General features: G+C 35.8%; 1 protein-coding gene across 1 annotated transcript; it reads right to left on the reverse strand.

Annotated features, from left to right (window-relative positions):
- Positions 1 to 10,460: 10,460 nt before the first annotated feature.
- On the reverse strand, positions 10,461 to 12,930 carry LOC757161 (glycogen-binding subunit 76A). Its single transcript, XM_003729151.3, has one exon. It carries the CDS (start codon positions 12,697 to 12,699, stop codon positions 11,626 to 11,628), a length of 1,074 nt encoding a protein of 357 aa, XP_003729199.2. The 5' UTR covers positions 12,700 to 12,930; the 3' UTR covers positions 10,461 to 11,625.
- Positions 12,931 to 21,170: the final 8,240 nt, after the last annotated feature.

Consider the following 21,170-nt stretch of genomic DNA (forward strand, 5'->3'; position numbering starts at 1 on the left):
TGTTTTAAAATAGAAATGATTCTTTTCATGCATTTAAAGATGAAAACATGTAATGGCTAAGAAACATTGTGGAATGGAGGGATCTCCTGAACATTTCTTTCATTTTTTTTTGTTCCGATCGTGTAATTAAGCCCTTTAGAATTATTCAATTCAAATGATATGTACTGCATTATAGAAATGTATGCCGGAAAGAAACAAGAATGACGGGCTCTCATAGCAGACAAATAGTTGAAGCCATAGCTACCATGTATAGCCATGAAGTAGTTATTCTCATTGACGTTTGGCTACCCTAATGCTTCAGAAATCGTTTTAAACCTGAATGCTCTTGACAAGAATGAGTAATCATGTTAAGTTTGAAGCATTAGCAATGACAAGCGAATGTTTTCATTTAGATAGAGAATTTCTTATTCCCTAATGCTGTTATAGAATACGTTTTTTGGCTAAGATTTTTTTTCTTAGCCAAAATTTAAGAAAAAGTACTTAAATTTCATGCTTAAGAAGTTTATTGAATACGGGCCAAGGTTTCTAGGATATCATAAAAATAAGAAGAGGGCATGAAATTTTCTACGATACTACATAATGTTGATCCCGGACATGTGCCCACAGCACGGGAAGAAAGAAAATATCGAGAAGGGGAGGAGAAGTGAAAGGGAGAAGGGGAAAAGGATGAGAAAATAAGACAACTAGGACCCGTTTTACAAAGCCTTTTTTAAATGACAAATGACAAAAATCAGTAACAAATCTGCTGACAACCAATCAGAAACAAGGATTTCACTAGCTTACAACAAAAACTGTCATTTGACACTGATGACAAGATTTGTGAAATGGGGCCCTGGGTCACCTCTCGCATCCTTCCCCTAATCAGTAAAATTGCATTTAATTTTAAGAGTATGACAGATTCCACCCCCCCCCCCCCCCCCCCCCCCCCCATCGTACAACTACCCTCTCACTGGGTCGACTCACGCTATGCCACTGAACCCGGATCTAGTTCTATCCATTCGGAATACGATCTATGTAGTCGGGCCTATGATCAAGTTTTGACTAAGCATACGTGTGTTATCCTTCCCCTTCCATGTCGGGTGTTAATGAGCTTGAGTAAGCGAGGCATTTAAGATTGACATTTAGAATGCAACCAAGGCGAAAACAGGTTAATCAATGTGGCTTTCGTTTCTGTCTGAGAATGCGATTGGCACAGCATGGTAGTGCACGATGGTGTGACGACTTATTATATCTTGAAAGTCATTAGCCGCCGCCCCCCCCCCCCCCCCCCAAAAAAAAAAAAAAAAAAAAAAAAAAAGAAAAAGAAAAAAAGATCTCCATGGGCATTTTTTTTCTTCTTCTCAACACTTTAAATAATCCCTTGGATTTCTCAACAAATAAGACGGTGCCATTTTACACTTGCCAGAAGAGCAGAAATACCCAATCAATAAATTAAAAATAATCTTCTTTTTATCCTCATCCCATTCCCAATCTCTCCTTTTTCTCTTTCTCTCGTGAAGTTTACGAATCTTTATTCATTTATTGTTGTCTTATTTCCGGTTAACCCAGCGCAACTTTTCCCCCTCTCAACCCCCTCTTCATTGTCATTTGTCCTCATACTCCCTCTTCTCCTTGTCGCCTATAGCTCCTCTTACATCCTTTCTCTTTCCACTACTTTCTCTTTCTGTCTACCCACTATATAATTGTCCCGCACCGAGGACTATGCATTAAAATGGCGAGGCAATATGTTATATCAACACAGATTGCGATAAGGCACGTTTGACTTTTATTTACCGAAATGTAACGACTTTTGGAAAGGTGAATTGCCTCCTCAAGCTGAGATGCATTTCATTGACCATGGCAGTGACGTCTGGTCTTTACAGCACCAACCGAATAAAAAGGAATCAGGATGAAAAAGAATCAAAGGTGCATTAAAAAAAATCAGAATACAAGACGATTGCAAAGAATCATGCATCAAAATTGTAAATTAAAAGTAATACCAACCGATTGGGTGATATTTAGCCATGCACATTCTGCTATGATCTTGTATTTGATGGATAGGTTAAAAAAAAAAATTGCTATAAACTCCCGGGCGCAAATTGTTTTAATGTTGTTTTAATGACTTTATCGTAAGTTTCATGCTGACCCAACAATGAATTTTGAAATCACAATATCTCCGGAATTCTTTGACGATAAATTTTCCGATAGTAGCATCAATAGAAGTAAAAATTGCCGTCCAATTATTAATAATTGAACTAAATAAATGTGTGAAGTATACGAGAAATCATGGATTGAATATCACATTTCCCAATATTTTAAAATATCTCCGCGAACTTTGGTCACCCCATCATACACATACGAATATTGACATTCCCGTTCAGTTGATTTTTGGGGAAAGACTTTACGATCGTGACATACAGTTTTACGAGGACACATTATAAGCGACAATGGATCTAGCCTTTGAGGAGCACTGGTGTCTAGTGTCATGTGGAGGGTGGGGAGGGTTGGGGGCAGGGGACATACGCCAGACTTACACGTTGGAAGACATTCGAGAATGACAAGGATATCAATGGTATAGGGCATGGAAGGCAATCTTTTTACGCTGACCCCATCTCACTTTCTTTCTGTCTCTATCATTCTCCCTCCTCCTTCTTCTTTATTTTTCGCCAAAAGACTGGCGGGCACGAAAAAACTCCCTCTTTGTAGCCACGCCAAATACCCTATACAGGATCCTACACAGATTCTAATTCGACAACTAAACAATAAGCAGCTGTAATCAGGGCCTATATTTCAGCAAACGACGCAACCAACTTTCGTCTCTTCACCATTCGCAGCCCTAAAAACGTAATGTCATCTCAGTTTGTAAAAAACGTTTATAATATTGAGATAAAAATATGTATATAAATGTGTATCTTTACCCATTTAATCTTCTACATTTGTTATTCCTTTGGCATGTTAGGTCCATGGGCCAGACAGTTTCCCAAACTGGTGTCTACTTGATAATTGCAGATAGAAAGACTATATGTTACATGATCGTTGTCTGTCTGGTCACGTACTGCGTGGGGTACATTTTCATCAAGTCAAAGGCTGAACTGTTGGGGGTCGGTTGAGGTATTTCAGTTGGTCATAAGAGCTTGCTGTGATTTAAGGCATGTTATTCTGGCGGTTGGTTGAGTTATTGTGCAATAAATGGCTAACAAACTGCAACATGTGTTAGTAATAATTAAGCTGGTTAAGATATGACGCGGTAAACCAATACAAACAAATTATTAAAAAATAAATATAAACAAAAACGCCACGGTTTTTGTGAATGTGTAAATGAATTTACGCGTATTAACTTAGCTTTGTGTTTTAAGATATAGAGATGTGACGCGTAATACACTTGCAACATCATTTTATTTTAATTCACCGCCGCAGCTTAAGAAAATTAGAAAATCAAAACACACTGAGACTCTGGAATCCCAACGGATCCTCGGCCCTTTCAAGGCTGTTTTTTTTTTTGGGGGGGGGGGGAGGGGGATCTAAATCAAAATTGATTTCACGACTCGCCCTGAGCCGCCTAAATGGTCTTTAAGAGCACTTTTTAAATTGTTATTTTCTCTAAATATAGGGAATGCCGTGGTTATTTCGCCCCCCCCCCCCCCCACCTGCCTCATGATCTTACCGGATGCAGAGAAATATAACCATAATATCAGAAGCAAATCAAGGGATGCCTAACTGGTCCGTGCCCCCGAAATCAACTAGACATACCTTAACTATTAAACACAATTGCCAAATAACTTAATATTTTTTTATTTTTGCCCCCACCCCTCCACTCTCCGCTTTAACAAAATCATGGACCCGTCCTTTGTCGTACAATCATGTATTGGGAGGTACTGCTGGCATGTGAAGGCATTACCGCCTTACATCACACCAAGAGCCATCTCGTTCACACCATCTCCTATTATATATAGAGGATTAAAATTCAAATGCATAGATGGGTAGTATATATACACCACTGGCTGGCTGTCATATTCTAGAGGCGAAAATGTTTTCACCATTTCTCAATAATGTAACTAACTGATGTATTTTGTTGTGGCTAATCAAATACATAAACTCTATTTCATATTGGGTCTTTGTAATAGATAAGAAAACAAAATTAAGAAAATCACCATTTAAAAAAAAGAGCATAATGTAAAGAACAATGAACCCAGGGGTCTGTACTCTATTAAAGACAATTTTGTGTAATGTAACCACATCTAATGCACACGTATTTGTGAAGTGCCTCGAAACGAAATAATTCATTCATCTGTTACCAATTGTATTTCAATAGTCAGAATGCGAATTGCATATACATTAGTTATTGCCAGGTAGGAAAAACATTATGGCTTGCCCTACCTAACAACACGAAATATATATGCATTTTGCACTTAACAAAGACTTGGGCATTAGATTTTTTTATGGCCTATTTGTAGTAAAACCCAGCCCTAGGTCCTAGGTCTAAAATCACGTTCAACAAATCGAAGATCGTTTAACAATGTTAAATCTGAGATGCGCGGCCCTACGTGTTATCAGTGTCTGTGAAATGGTGTAATATTGAGGCCCTAAAAAAATTGCGCCTCAAAATGATCAAGAAGTGCCTCAAAAAGTAAAAATCTGTGAGTGACCGGTTTTACCATACTCGTTTTCCCCTATAGACTGTTGGTATGAAAACCGTTTGGCAAACGGTTTTCAAAATTTGTAATTCCAATCATAAATATCTTGATAACCAGACAGGCGACCGGCCTGTGAAATTCATGGGGTTCCTTACTGACCTAAAGGTTTATAATTATCATTGCAGCATGAGCTAAATCCAGGATTACGTTTCAGAATCTGAGACAAAGTTACCGGATCCCTTTTTTAAACCTCTGACCAACATTCTTTGTTAAACCCGATGTTGGTCAAAAGCCTAATCCCAGCGTCGGGCTTAAATCTTAGCAGATTAAATACTTTAGAATATTAGTACTTATACATTCCAGAGTTCAATACAGTTCGTTATACGTATTATAAGTATTTGTAAAGGAAATAAGGGAAAGTCCACACATTTTCTATTGTGCAAAATATGACCACTATTTACTTTCGTTCTCGTGAATTCAGTATAATTGCGCAGTCATCTTTATACAATGTTTATTAGCAAGTTTTACACAGGAAATATTCCTTAAGTCAATGACTTCGCAGTTTCACTTCACTGCTATGCAACTATTGGATTCAGTTACATGTATGAAATAAAAACTATGAAGAAAACATAATCGTCTTAAAGTCATTTTTAGATATGTATCGTGCGATATGTGTAAATGAGGTAGTGGAAAGCATCCAACTTTATACAAATGGACACAATCGCGACAAAAAGTACTGGACACAGATTTTGATTTATGGGACTACACAATTATAACTATGGCATGAATATTTGGTCCAAAGCTTTTAGTCATGTTATAAGTAATATTTGTAATATGAGCAATTTGATCAAGAGCAGACAATTCCATTTAATATTGCTGTTATATTCTTCTACATAGGAATGTTTAAAAAAATAAGAAAATTCACCACTATCTCTTAACCTTTAGCCTATTGAGTATCTTTAAAATTAGCTGATATGGAGCAGGCTATTTAAAGACGTAAGAACGTTAAGGCTCAATAATAATATACCCTCGGGCCTCCACCTTTCATAACAGGCGCCATTTTCCCGTAGCGCACACGCCTGGCATAGAACAACTCGTGTACACATAACGAATTATGATATATCGTATGGCAGACCAAAGACCACCTATACAGTATACACGTATATGTGAATATGAGGAAATATATTCAAAATGCATTGGAAAAGAAGAGAGTCGTTTCTATATATAAACATGACTGACTTTGAAAGTGACCAGAGGAGATCAAGCAGTTATTACATTGGCCTTCTTCAAAATGAAAGATTAATCAAAACGCCATTTAAAAGAAAAAATGTGTATTTGGATTGATAACCAAAATGCTATAATCAGCTAACTAAACCAGTATTTGCTCAGTCATAAGTCCACTTTTTTCGTAATGGAAAGTGTTCCATCTTTTGGTTGATGCGGTTTCATGTATACTTACTCTCGCACACCATACACAGAGGGGCGTTTCGTTACAGGGGAAATCCACCCTGACAATAAACATGATTTGTAACAATACAAAAATTGAAGCATAATAAAAAAAAAAGTGAAAGTTTTTAAACAAAAATCCCGTGACAAGGTTGATTCTAAGAGTCATGAATGGTTCAAGTTGTGATTCATCCAGGGTTATTATCATGGTTATTGTTTGCACTTACATGTACAACTGAACAGGAAATTATTAAAAAAAAAAAAAAAATAATAATAATAATAATACAAACAATAAAACAAGCGAATTGGATAATTATTTACTCCTCACAAATTAAGATATGTTAGTGTAGTAGTAACTAATTAATATCAAGACAATCCATTTTATGTTTACCACACCTGCCAATCTTCAATGCATTTTGCAACCAGTATGCAAACTATAGATAGATAGATAGATAGATAGATAATGGTTTTATTGAGAATAAAAGAACAACAATGCATCGCGGCCTACAAGGCCGAATTGGGCAATGTTTTACAAATGTAAAATACAGTATATAAAAACATTCATATCAAATAACCTCAAATTAATGAACTAAACTTGAATGAGTAGATTGTTAAAAAAAATTAAAATAACTTTAAAAAGCCTATTTCTCATTATTTGATCTCCCTAACTCATTTTATATATAAAGGAGATAAAGAGAAGTGAAGAAGAACATGATGGTGGTGTAGGGTAAAGAAAGCAAAGAAAAGAGGATGATAACTTGTAAACGGCACGCTACTTTAAAGTTATTCAATCACAACTTCACAAGTATGTTTTTTTGTGGTAACACCAAGTACAAAACAGTCATTGAACCGGTAAGTTACATTGATTTCTCTTTTCACTTTTATTCATAGAAAATAACGCCACATTGTCAAATATTTCGCCGAGTCATGAAGACAAAAGTTTTTTTTCCCCCACTTAATAGTCGAATGATGTCAGCATTTTTAGGAAGAAATTTTATTACAGCTACCATTGTTTACATTGTATTGTATTGCATTATGTCGGCAGGCGGACTTGCGTTATTTCAAGGTTATTGGCACATTTTAGGAAAATCAGCTACCCCTACCATGTTCATTATCATATATTTGTCTTTGAAAGTACTTCATATTACAATATAATGCTGAACAGACTTCATATAAGTTTACAATCATGCTATTTACTATAATCCATGAGATTAAAGTGAATATCATCATTCAGGATGAAAAACTAGACTTTTCAGTTTTCAATGCATTATTTTACATTGTGAGATGGCTGTGAATGATGTGTGGAAACTTCCCTGAAAACCGAACAACGTTTAATATTGAAAATGTGAAAATATTTAACTAACGCGGTAATACGATAAATTTGAAAGAACTACAGTTATCATCCGAATTCAACGAAATTTAAACAGTGCCCATATAATTATGTTCTTGCTTTCCACGACATTTTTTGGAGGACAGATTTTAAACAATTACTTGTTAGCAAGTCAACTAGTCCCTTTAAAGAGCTGGTAAAATTTCTTTACTTATTTTATTTTCTTCAATTAAGGACAAAGCTTAATCCGGCTTTACAGTAACACACACACACACAATACCACAAGACATGGTTCAAAACAAAATCTTAGTTGGTGCATTTCCTTCTATTCGACTGAAGTGCAATATTAGTAACACTTCAGTAACAACGATACATCTCCAAGATACTTCGCATCAATACATGTAACTATTCACCTAAAAGAAAATTGCTTTATTCTGGTTAATAAGTAACAATAACATCATCACAACAAAGTTTGATTGCTTGGTAACCATAATCTCTAAAGGCTCAGGATTTGAAAATCCACTCTTAGACTAAAGGAGAGCCATAACGAGAGGGATCACGTCATTATGGAGTGGAAATCCACACATAAAACGAGTGGAATCCACTCTCATTAGAGCATTTTAAACCAACTGTAACTTGGAAGAGGGGGAGATGGCACAGAAGTACATTTTAGAGCAATGGTCTCGTAGTCGTAACCGGGAGGTTCCGGGTTCGAAACCAAGTCGATGCGCAAGTCGCCTTTGGTACGGGACGAGTGCACTTTCACACCTCAGCATAGAGTGCATTGTGAGTAAAAAAAATATTTAAAAAATGGAACCTACACAGTATATTCAAGCCCCCCATTATCATCTCTGATACCAAGTTAACTTGCTGAAATGGTCCGAGCGCGAATGGTGCCTTTTTTAATAATAGGCTACTCACCATAATACGTTCATGTTTGGGTATGCATTGACCATTCAAACAAATACATGTATAATTCATACAAAACATGTCCAATCGCCTTTACCCAAGTTTGAGAAAAGTGGTGTTCAGGAGAAAGGTACTTTCACTAATTTAAGTTTGGATGAATTCATGCAAATTGAGAACTATTCAGATAAATTAATGTTGACCTTCATTTCATTCAAAACTTAGGAAAATGCACATAATTATGACATGAATCAGTCAAATATATGCCTCTTCAAAAGTGTCTATGGCCAGATTTTATTGACCAAGCTGTTAAATTAAAGGATATGGGTGCATGTTATCTTTTTGTTTGGCTTAATACCTATGAAGCTAAAACGGATTATAAAGATATCTAGGGTTGAACATGGGTTTCCTTTTTGTGATTCACACTTTACAATAATTATACTTTTTTATTCTATACACGAAATGCATGGAATAGACACCAACACGAGTGGCACCAAATTAGCACAACTTGAAAAACAAAAGTATGCATGGAGGTTAGAACTCATTTGAATAAGTACAGTTTAAAAATATCAATAAATACACTCACACAAATTCTCATTTAGAATTAGGATATCAAAATAGTCATTTCGTAGACAAGTCCGTACAAAGAAATTGATTCTTATAGTTTTGTTTTCTTTATTCGAAATACATTCCTTTTCATATCAATTCAAACTCTTCAAATTGAAATAATATAATAAAATATTCATAGTTTCTACAACTTCTATATTTGAGTAGGTTGCTTTCCTATGTTATCATCAACATTGGTTATAAATTACATTATTTCAAATGTTGTGTCATACTGTTCAGTGCACGCGAAAAACTATGAGGTCATTAGAAAGTGCCAATGACCGATTACGTGCGATACAAATTAGATGCCTGGTCACATGTCCCCTCTCAACCAATCGTTTTATTAGAATCTACTTCATCATTGTATGTAGAAAAATAGCACTTTCACTATAATTATATCTACAAATATTCTGCCGAGTTTAGACACTATTTTGCGTTTTTTATAACTCCAAAATCTCAGTGTCATAAATATATATGTTTTTATATGGATTTGAGCACGTATGATTCATATCAAAACTAACTTTGAGTGAATAGAAACAACTTCAATACATATTTGCCAATCTTCAAGTCAATTACCTCATAAATCTCTATAAAATATTACAATAAATACAATCTGTTAGTACTATGAAGCGGGCAAAGGTGATTGAAATGTGAAATTGGAATAATAAATTCTCTCAGTGCACTGATATATTGACTAGAACACAGCAGCAATAACTTCTACAAACAATAATATTCAGTGAGTATCTAGTCATCTTTAAAAAATATTAGAACGCAAAATAATGCTACTCAAAGTTATAAATAAATTTGAAATGTATAGAACAAAATATATATATAAATCACTTTAATCTCTATTTCAACTGATACATGGTTTAACAATATACTGAATGATCAACTAACAATATCTTGCACTGGGAAAATGAAAGCATGTACGTGTAGGCCTAATGTTAATACATCTAATTAGGGTGCAACGTATAAACCGAAACAAGGGTACGTTTTTATATAAATGAAAATATGATAATGAAATAGCTATGGCCAGCGAAAATATCGGGCTTTAAAATCACACTGGAGCTGCAACTTTCTCAACAATATCTAATATTTTGTTTTAGCGATTTAACAAGACAGTAACTGACCGGCATAAATGTGTCTTTTGGGGGATGGGCAAAAGTAAACAAATTACAAAAAGTTCTCTCAACATCTTTGGATTTTTTTTTTACCGGTATATAATAATAATACCCAACATACATGTATCCTCATCCTGACTTGCAACTATGAATTATTTCAGAAAGATGGAATAAAGATTCCTAAGAAGATGCAAGGCATATACTACTCAAATATGCATAGCTCATTCTATACACGAACATGGCGTCATTGTCACAGGTAAAACTATCAGTTGATTGAGAGGGCTATCATATCAAGTTCTTTAAAAATGTTTGCATCAAAACTCATTGGTTCTCCTCCACATAATGGTAGGTCTTATTCATGACAGAAGTCTTTCGAAAGAGTTTAGGGAACGAATCGCCCTAAGCCACAATGTGTTTTGTTATAATTTTTTCTTTTTCATTTGTTGTTATGCTGATAGTTTCAGCTGTCCTTTGCTACTTCTTAACATGCTACACACATGACATTACGAGGGAAATTCCTGCTGCCATGTGTTTTGAAATGCTAATAGAGCGACTTCAAATACTAGTACTTAGTACTTATCAATGATTTGTTATCTAGGATTATTCAATTGAGTAGATATGGAAAATCGGCCGATATTTTGACTTCGCACTCTTGCCCCTAGATAAGTAAGATAATGTAGAGTACATGTACATGTAAAACACACCGAATACAATACTGATCATTGATAAATACCTTTACACTAACTGCTGTATATAAATGGTATCTTTAAAAAAGATTTGACATGGTGTATGATAATATTGCAGGCTATCATTTACAATTCCATTTTCTAATATTCATCACAGCAAAATATTCAATAGCACCCTCAGTATTTCATTACATTTATTATAACTCTAGTAAACGTGTATTGTATGCAAGTTTGACAAGAAAGAGACAACTTTAGAAAGGAGCTAAATCGCGAAGTTCGAATAGCAAAAAAAAACAGTTCAGATAGCTTATTGTTCAATTGCCACAATCATGAACAAAGATGTTTAGTTTTGCATAGCAGATATGAAGTTAATATAATACATGATGTACACATTATGTTAGTTAGCCACTTACACCAGCCAAAATATAACACACGTTTAATCTGTTTTGAATAAATACGACAAATAAGTGTAAATTCAGATGTTCTACAAGAGTCAAGCTACTTAATTTGAATTTATTAATAATCTAAACTATGATCTGTAGAGTTATGCTTTGTAGACTAAGATTGAGAGCAATCGTCATGCAAAAGACCAGCTAGCTGGCATAGTTACAGTACATTTCTCGTATACTGATCGAAGGGTTAATCACTCTGAATGCAATGCTTGTACATTATTTCACTTCAACAACAAAAAAAAACTACATGTTTGTTGAATAGCAGTTTATTCATCTTCGGAATTGGGGTCTTTGTACGAGTACGACTCCCTAATGATATGAGCTCTGACTTTTTCACCCAGGTCCATCTACATGACCTGTACCTGCTCGACCATTGCCATTACCATGGCTTGATATGCATCAGGATGTAGCCTTCAGCTGGTTGAAGACGTTATGTTTTGGTACATCGACTATCACACACACATATCATAGTTTCTTGACTTCCTCACACACAAGGGAGTAGTTCTGTCCTCCATTGCTATCCCAAAATATTTGTCCTGCTACCTTGTAATAGATAGCAAAACTGAGTATTGCTCCTGGAGCCATACTCCTAGGTCCAGAGAGTCCAAAAGAAAACCGATCCGTAGGCCCATCAAAAGAACCCTGGACGTACATAGCCATAGTGTCAATGTAAGAACTCCAATTGTCTGACGATTGGCGAATTCGCACTTCTTTGTTGTAGCCTAAGTTTTTCACCTTGATGGTGCCGATGAGGGTGAATTCATGGACAACCACGTTCTCAAGGCAAACATTCAAGGAATTGAGGCGGGACAAGAAATCTGGCTTCCCACCGGGTTGTTGGAAGCACAACGACAGAACCTTGGCACATATTGTTTGTTTCTCCTCGTCCACATGGACATGCAGGTCAGGTGGTGACTCCGTTCGCAGTATGGTCTTGACAGTCTCCAAGTCCAACCCTAGGGCGTCCGCAAAGTGAACTGACTTCCGGGAAGGCGTGCCTGGGGGCGTTCGAGGTCGTTTAGGGTCACGCATTGAGGATTTCAGCGGTGATCGTACTCCGTCGGGATCAGGACTGGTGGGCGACGTCGGTGACGCTGGTGATAAAAATCCATCTGGGGTAACAGTCACATTGAAAGCACTGAAAGCGGCATCATCAAGATCAACGCTATCGGCGCCGAGTTTGAAGTTGCCATGGCCATGGGGAACAGTATCAGTATGATTTGTTAATACTGCGTCTACATCCTCATCAACGTATTTCGAGTCTATATCAGAACACGCAGCCCCTTCATTTCCGTCTGCTTGAGAATTCCCTCTGTGATTTGAAGTAGGTGATTGTTCTGTAACTGCACTTTTTAAATCTTGTTCCTCGAGGCCTTCACTACTAGTACTACATGTAAATGTACTGCAATACGTTTGCCTGCATTCACTGGGGCAGCTACCGGCATTACTACTCACTGTTTCCGACACGTTGATTGGGTCCAAATGCTGTCCCTTCTCTGCGAGCGTTTTGCTGGCTTTCTTTGGAGATCCTGTCGACATTTTGTTGCGTATGTATTCCAAAATCAAAGCTAATCATATCCCAGTGTACACATCACGTAGCCTTCAAATCAATAGTAATCCGGGTATAATACGTACGTTCACAGTGCAGTGAACGACGATACCGGCAGACATAATAAACAGAGCGGCATCAGTTCCCATGCAATGTGCACTACACTGTATCTAGTAGAAGGCAACAGCATTTACAGCTCAATGCATTTTGATTCTGGCCGGTTTACGTGCGGCGCCGGTAATTTTGATATACGCACATCGTACGTATATAGTGCGCGTGTGTGCTTCCCACATACCCTTCTTGTCGTCTCTCGTTAGCTCGGGAAGGTTCTTGTAATGTAATACACAATGACGTAGAACATTGTTCGCATAACTGTGTCGATTTGCATAGTATTGGGGTGAGTGCCCAGAAGAGACTACTACGTCACAGGGGAACCCTCAGATGAACAACTGATGTTCTAAACTTCTACGACTTGTGATCATTTTTTTAAACGTTTTTAACGTTTTTTTTACTAGTATTTTTCGACAGTGACAGCGGTGGTTGTAGCAGGGATTGCACCTAGGCCTACCCCCACTTTAAGCAAGATGAGTATCGCATTCGCAGTTACTTTTCTCTAGGTTCGAATTCATGATATCTTCTTCCTACGAATTGAATCTGTTTAAGTAATTGTATGTATGAATGAAAGCTATCCACGGAAACGATGCATAGGCCTAATTGGGTACATTTTTCTTTAAATTAGAAAATCTTTGTGCAAGCCAGAAAAATGCTATTCAGCTCATCAACGGCAGTTTTGTTACAAATATGAATTGAGGTTCAATAGGCTTACATTTAGTTTCAGTTTCAGCTTGTTTTATATTTCACATATATTTATGATTTCACAAAGTGAATGGTACAGATAAACATGGATTATATTAACAGAGACAAAACAGAAAGTGAGTCCCTCATATCAACAATGTTCGAATTCTTTTATTTTGAATAAAAGACTGAACTAACAAAAAAGAGGAAGAGTAAATACAGAGGGGCCTACAAAGCTATGCTTGTGAGTAGGGTAGTTCATTTTATAATAGTCTTTAATTAATAAAAAGAGAGAACGAGCAATTAATGTCAATTAACCACAGGAATATATTTCGTATTCAGAAAAAGGGCAATGTTAGAGCATGGACCTACGAAGTAGTAGGTCCATGGTTAGAGTAACTTTCATTATGATAATGTAACAATTTTTTTACATCATTTGAATAACTTGCATTTACATCTGTAAAGATGACTGTGCATTACTTGAACGCTTCGACAAAGACTATACAACAATACAAAACATACTTCATGGTCAAATCCCATAAAAAGATATTACAAGGCAATTTTCATTGTCCTATTGTTTGTTGATAGATTACGGTTGATCGGCCTGTATTTCAGCCAGTCATTAGTTATGACAGTTGTCCCAAGTAGTGTTAAAAAAAAAAAAACGCTGAGTCACAGCTCATCGCACCCCCCCCCCCCCCACCTCCCTACAACTGAAACTTTAAAAAAAAAGATCATCACGACATCCGTCCATTAAAATGTTTATCCCGATAATATTAATTGCGATTTTTCAGTATATCCCTTAATTTAGGGTTCAATGTGTCAGTCACGTAGCCAAGGAGGGCACGTGCCCCCCAAAAATTTCCAAGATCGGTTGAACTTTTTTAGACCCCTTTTTTTTTTACCTCGATCGATACATGTATGTGCCCCCCCCCCCCCCAAAAAAAAAAACTTCAAACTCTGGCAATGTGTCCAGAGTGAAATTGTACATGTATGAATGAATCCTACTATCCACACATCTAAATAACGACTGAAAGGTAAAGACTATCTTTGCTCATCCGTGTCTGCCCATCAGCGGGTTGAAAAAAAGCATGACATTGAGCGTGTCTTTCAGGGAGTGCGGAGGTACCTCAGTGTGACTGTATTGCATGGTCCAATTATAGCCCCACTGCACTACTTATAGCAACTTCCGCCCTCTATATAGCAAACAATGTCTAATCGGTGACCATTGGTCCACCATGATCATCTTTTTCTTTTGTTAATTGAGAGCTTATTGATCAGTAAGATAACCACCTGTCAGTGACCATGCAGGGAGGTCTAATCCCTCCTGGCCAAACTAGTGCGATGGGGCTTTAATAGAGGTAAACAAGAACATAGCTCTACATAGCTCTATAACCATGGACTTACCTTTGATGAAGGTAATTACTGGGAAAATAAGGAGAAAGGAAGAGAGAATGAGATGAAAATAAATAGGAAGATATACAAAATTTAAAAAATTAAACAAATGATTCAACATCAAAGTATAGGAATCTGTATCCCCAAATCAGGCATCAATGGTAGTTATGGTTGATGGGTTCTGTACTTCTGGTCAGTAATGTTGCCCACCATCGACAGGTGAAAAGGGGGAGAGAGAAAAATAAAGGGGTGTTGGAAAGACAGCATAATCAAAGAACATGATACCTGTGTTGTAATTGTCCATATTTTGAGCCGTTTAAATGTTTATAAATGTTTTTGTCCAATGTTATGTTTGTTTGGAATAACAACCACCTCTTTTCACATGTCTTGTTTATTCTGTTGTTACTTTTGTTATTAACCTAATTATGACCCAATCACCCCTTTTATTTTTGAATGTTTACAAGTGCAAAAATATATTTTGTAAAAAAGTTAAGAAGAGCATCCCAACTGTGTTTTACCCATTGTTGTTTTGTTGTACTTCTCTTGTTACCCAAATTTTGACCCAACGACATTCTTGAACGTTTTGTTATGCTTATATTAGTTTGTGAAGAAAAAAAATGTATATGTCAGTGTCATTTTTCATTCACTGTCTTGCTGAAAATCAGCAAAATATACACACCTTATGACAAATTACCAGAAGTCACTCACATTCACTGAAAATTCACAACATACATTATGCATACCTGGAACCATGTGTTAATTTGCTCGGGACCTCCGGCTTAATTTCGTTTTGTCACTTTGGCTGTCCCTATCCTGCTACATTGGAAGACTCTATTCGTGCAAAGATACAAGTTCGTAGTTAGCAATATGGCACAAAATGACGGCATAATTCCACAGATTTTTGAATTTAAACATAAGGAGGTGCCATTGTGTGCTTTGTTTTGGAAACTCACACCCAAAGTGCCCCAACGTGCCCCAAAGTGATGGAAATGTCTTCTTCATGAATAATTTCCCCCCTTTTGAGAATAACACACCAGTGTATCATGTAATGCATGCTGGTGTATACCTTTCATAAAAACCTATCCTATTCATATCTAAGTTTTACAAATTTAGTACAAATGAAATGTGTCTGCTCATGCGTAGACTGCATATATGAACTAGCTTATTCGTATCCTGGAGCACATTTCATTTTTGATTCTTTTTAATTTTTGCCCCGTCATCGACATATTTAATTAAAATGGGGTTTAATCCAATTTTTGTTGCAATCACATAAACGCCACATCCCAAACAGACTACAAATCGATGAGAAGTATACAGTGTCAATTTCAAAATACTTTAATAGAGATCTGTTCAATCTACATGTATAGCAGGATTCATAGCTTTAACACATATTATTCGAGAATATAGAACATTGAAATTCCAGTTATATAAATAATTATATATCACTTCAAATGTAAACATTGATTCATATTTCATTTCTCATAAATTATTATGATAATGAAATAACAGCCTAAGCCTGTCATTTTGATAAATACTTTTTGGCATAATATATGAAAGTACTTTTTACGATAATGTATTATACATAAATATAGCGACAGTCTAATTGTATTTCTACTGAGTGTTGTATCTATGTCATTGAGGTTTTGTCGGTTGCAGGATATCCAGGGAAGTGTCAGTTAACTGGGATATCTTAGCAGAATATTTTACCAACAGACGCAATCCAAAACACACAAATCATTTCTCGATGTAAAATTTATTCACAGCTGATCCTTTTCACCGTGAGCACTTTTATATAACTCAAGCACTTACACAATTACCTTATTACATTATCATTATCAAAATTTATCATAATATTGACCACAATTACACAAATAATCCACTATAATTCACTTCCCGATCACTTTTACACACAACACTTGTTCCAAGCAGTGTACAACAGAATATATTCCATTGACAGGATACACAAAGTCACGAAACACTTTTCCAAAGGGCACGATATTTCACACAAATAAGTTTTATATTGTTATCACGTTTGATGTTCGAGCGATTACACAAAGAACATTAACATGTTACCATACTCGATAGAATAGAGAAAAGTTGCTTGGAAAGAAGCAGGAAAGTTGTCTAGATCAAAGTACGGCAGAAATTGGAAGAGAAGCCATCAATTTACAGAAACAACACAATATTTCTTATCAAATATATAAGTTTTACAGCACACCATGCGCTATTAAATATCTGTCATATTGCTCAATTTTTAACACTTTATACGGCACAGTTGGCAGTGTGGCAACGTTTTTTTTTTTCTTTGCTTGGTATTATTCACCATCTATCATTTAGTATGCGCCTTTTTTGAAAATACAGTATTAATAATAATAATAATAATAATAATAGTGGGTTCTTGTATAGCGCTCATGTCAGTCAGATTTGACCCTCCTGGCGCTCCCGATTATTACCCTGGCTTTAGCACAGCTGCCATACGGCGCTCTAGCATTTCAAGGAATAAATTCCTACCAGGTACCCATTTACTTCACCTGGGTGGAGTGTGGCAAATGTAGATCAATGTCTTGCCAAAGGACATTAGTGAGGCGGCGGGACTCGAACCGCGGACCTTGTGATCGACAGTCCGGCGACGTATCCACTCGACCACAACACCTCTACACCTCTACATTATACACCTTTATCAACCATGTGCATAAAATATTCACCCCCCCCCCGCCCCATTTTCTTCCCCCACAAATACAATTGTTTTCAGATTAACAACTCAATAATTGTAACTTCTTTTATTTGGGGGATAACAATCCATACGGACACATTTCGAAAGGTGGTCTGACGCCTCTTCCCCAGAATCAAATTTTCCGTTTCTAATTTTTTTTGAACAAACGGAAGATTTCATCAAAACTAAACAAACAAATCTAAACTTACTTGGTATTAAATTTGGAAAATAATTTTTCAGAGGCGAAATTCAAAATACCATAAATTTGTAACGCGCCAAATCTCCTCTTGATACTGCATGGGATATATTGATACATTTGAACCCATGTTTTAAAAGTATGACAAAACTATGACGACATAATAAAACAAGATATATTTATGCTTATTCTGCACAATTCAGCATCATGAAAATAACACAATATCAGAAGATCTACGTTTGTAACGAGATCATTCAGATCTCTTTTCAAGAAAAATGGTGTACACATAATTATAAACAAATTACTTACATTCAAAATGTAAAAATTTAACATGGAAAACATACTTTACCCTGTTAATTTTAGTTTTATGCACAGGCTATTGCCATTTCTAAAACCACGAATACAATTTGCTGATAGCTTCTGTCACAGTACAGGCTTTATACGACCTTGTGTATGAACTTGATTAATGAAATAGAAAACCCAATCGCGACAGCCATGAGGGTAGAATAGATTGAAACCGAAAAGGCGTACATTATGGCTAATTCTAATTTACCATTTCCGTAATGTAACCAAATTTAATGCATACGTCTTTGTGAAGTGCCTCGATACAAGTATTTCATTCACCTGTAATGAATAATTTGCAATAATCAGAATTCAAAATGCATATGTTATGTGTTGTTAGGTAAGGCAAGCCATACTGTTTGTCCTACCTGGCAACAACATGCAGTTCGCGTTCCGACAATTGAAATACAATTATCCGTAACAGATGAATGAAATAATACGTATCGAGGCACTTCATGAAGAAGTATGCATAAGATTTGGTTATATTACGAAAATGGTATATATATTCTAATTCATTATCGTGCTTTCTTTATCCTCCTCTAGAAATTAAGCACTGTTGTTTATGTATATTCCTTATTACCACGCACTGCTGTTGATATGTTAAATCTTTCACATTTGTATATATATAATATGAACAACAATATGAGAATCCTTACACAATACTATAAAAGCATATGTACATGTACAGGTATCCTTTTTTTCTTTTAAAGAGGCAGAAAATATTCAATATCAAAACAGTATCAATCTTGCTTAAAAGCAGCGTGAACAGACCATTTGATGATCAAACATGTATACTTTTGCATTGATAAATAATATTAAGCCACACTGACGAACTTACATGTAACTCAACGACAGTTGAATACAAAATGAATAAAAGATAAACCAGCAAAACAATCACAAGTATTCAGAACAACAATGATAATCCTGATAATAATATCAGTAATAATAATTCTAATGATAATAATAATATGGAAAATAACGATGATAAAAATAATAATCTGAGAAGGGATAAGTTATCGAAAACTAGTATATAAAAAGAATGTGAAACCAATTGTGATAAGAAAAATAATTTAAGTACATTACATAAATCTAGAAAACACTAACGACTTCATATACATAGATCTACAAATGCAGCTTTACATGGTTTGTGCCTACATGTATGTACTATAAAACAGAAAGCATAACTGCGCAAGTCATAATACATATTATACTAATAGATGCATATGAGGTAAATGTTCCTAAATCCGATGGGTTAGAACCGTGATTAATCATAGTTGTTTAAAAAAGAGCGAGGTATATTCATATGGATTTTAGTCAACTTGAAACTCACCGAATAAACACATGTATACAAATCGCACATATTTTAATGACCTGGATTACCACAAACAATAGATAAACTAACCCCTAATTTAACCACTAATTTACGACTTATACAATAGTACGCTGTTTGTGTTATGAAACAATTTAGTATACACAGACATGTTTTGAATTAAAAAAAACAATACCTGCATGTATTGAGATACTATTCTCTATTTATGTGACCCGTTTCAATATCAATGACTGTGACTGAAATGTAGATCTTCACGAACAATAAGACGATCAGTATTTCATGGCTATCATTTCAAGGATACATGTACATGTATGTTGTTCATCCTTAAAATATTGTGAAGACATTGATAAATCTGCCAAACATTTATTTCTTGCGCACTTTGTGCCCAAAAATACCACATTCCGGTACTTGTACTTGTACTGGCTGGCTGAGTCGTTGCGATTTTTTAGGGACCAAAAATATATATCTTACCCCCCCCCCCCCCCCCCCACCCGCTTATTCAGCGGCTGGCTGAGTCGTTTCGATTTTTTAGGGACCAAAAAAATATTTCAAAAATATGTCCTCTATATATTTAGACGTTTGAATAACCAAATATGAGTTGTATGCGGCCCTGCACATCGACAGGAATCAACTTATATTTGGATATCACCCGACCTTTAACAGAACATTAGTCTAGCTTCCAGATGACTTGACGAGTAATCACCTTCTCAATGAAGATAATATAGTTCACCGTTTGAATTATGGAGGCCATGTAGACCAATATATGTATTTCTAACTACCTATACTCTCCTAATGCTGATACAACTCGTGCATGTCTCAAGAGATTCACACGAAAGGACAGATTTTCACGAAAGGACAGATTCCCTGGTTTCAGAACGATTCTTACTGATAGAGCGGGAACCGAACATTTTCTGATGGTGATATACAATCTGTTTCTTATCTCTGTCAATAATATGCTACTTAATATATTAATGTAAATATTGAAAGGTCACTGACCGTTTGCTTTACAGATAAGGACATTAATTTCCATCAGTTAAATATGACTCACAACTTATAAAGTTAAGATTCTGTTTTATGGCTGGGTGTAAAAGAATGATAAATAAAGAATCATACTTTTGACTCAAAGGTTTCAAATATCCTCAGACTGAACTTTGCACAATGTGAAGAAGACAAGTGTAGACTTTATTTGCAATAAACTTCAAGTTATTTCTTGAAGAACATTTGAAGAAAAAAACATTTTCAATTTTAGGGGGACATGGCAGAGTCTCAGTCATCAAGAGAATGTAGGAAATAAAACACAGAGATCTTGTAAATTTTTAGTTGCACAAAAATAGAAATATCTTTCACTAGAGTGGTTTGTTTAGCTTTCAAAGCATTATGTACGAGTTGTCCTAAGTGGAAGTGCAAGAAGACACCTCTCGATCTAACATTATCAAAGGGTCCAACTCGATAAAAATAGTATGGCATTGACCGAGAAACTGCCATTGTCCAAATTCATTCTGAGATAAAAGAAGAACTAGAGCGACCAACAGGACAATGGTAAGCACCTCCATATCTCTCTCTCTCTCTTATCGTTTTGTTGTTGTAAGTGTCCCAGCTTTCCAGTATGCAGTCATAACAGTGTTCCTTGTGTATACTGCAAGCATACCTTCTAACTTTGTTCAAAGAGTTTCTCGTCTTCAGAAACACA

Source organism: Strongylocentrotus purpuratus, unplaced genomic scaffold (assembly GCF_000002235.5).
Source record: "Strongylocentrotus purpuratus isolate Spur 01 unplaced genomic scaffold, Spur_5.0 spur5_scaffold_8, whole genome shotgun sequence".
Lineage (NCBI taxonomy): Eukaryota > Metazoa > Echinodermata > Echinoidea > Camarodonta > Strongylocentrotidae > Strongylocentrotus > Strongylocentrotus purpuratus.

Bases quoted from the DNA above. Each gene is read 5' to 3' on its own strand.
- LOC757161 (XM_003729151.3), bottom strand. From the start codon at position 12,699: ATGTCGACAGGATCTCCAAAGAAAGCCAGCAAAACGCTCGCAGAGAAG.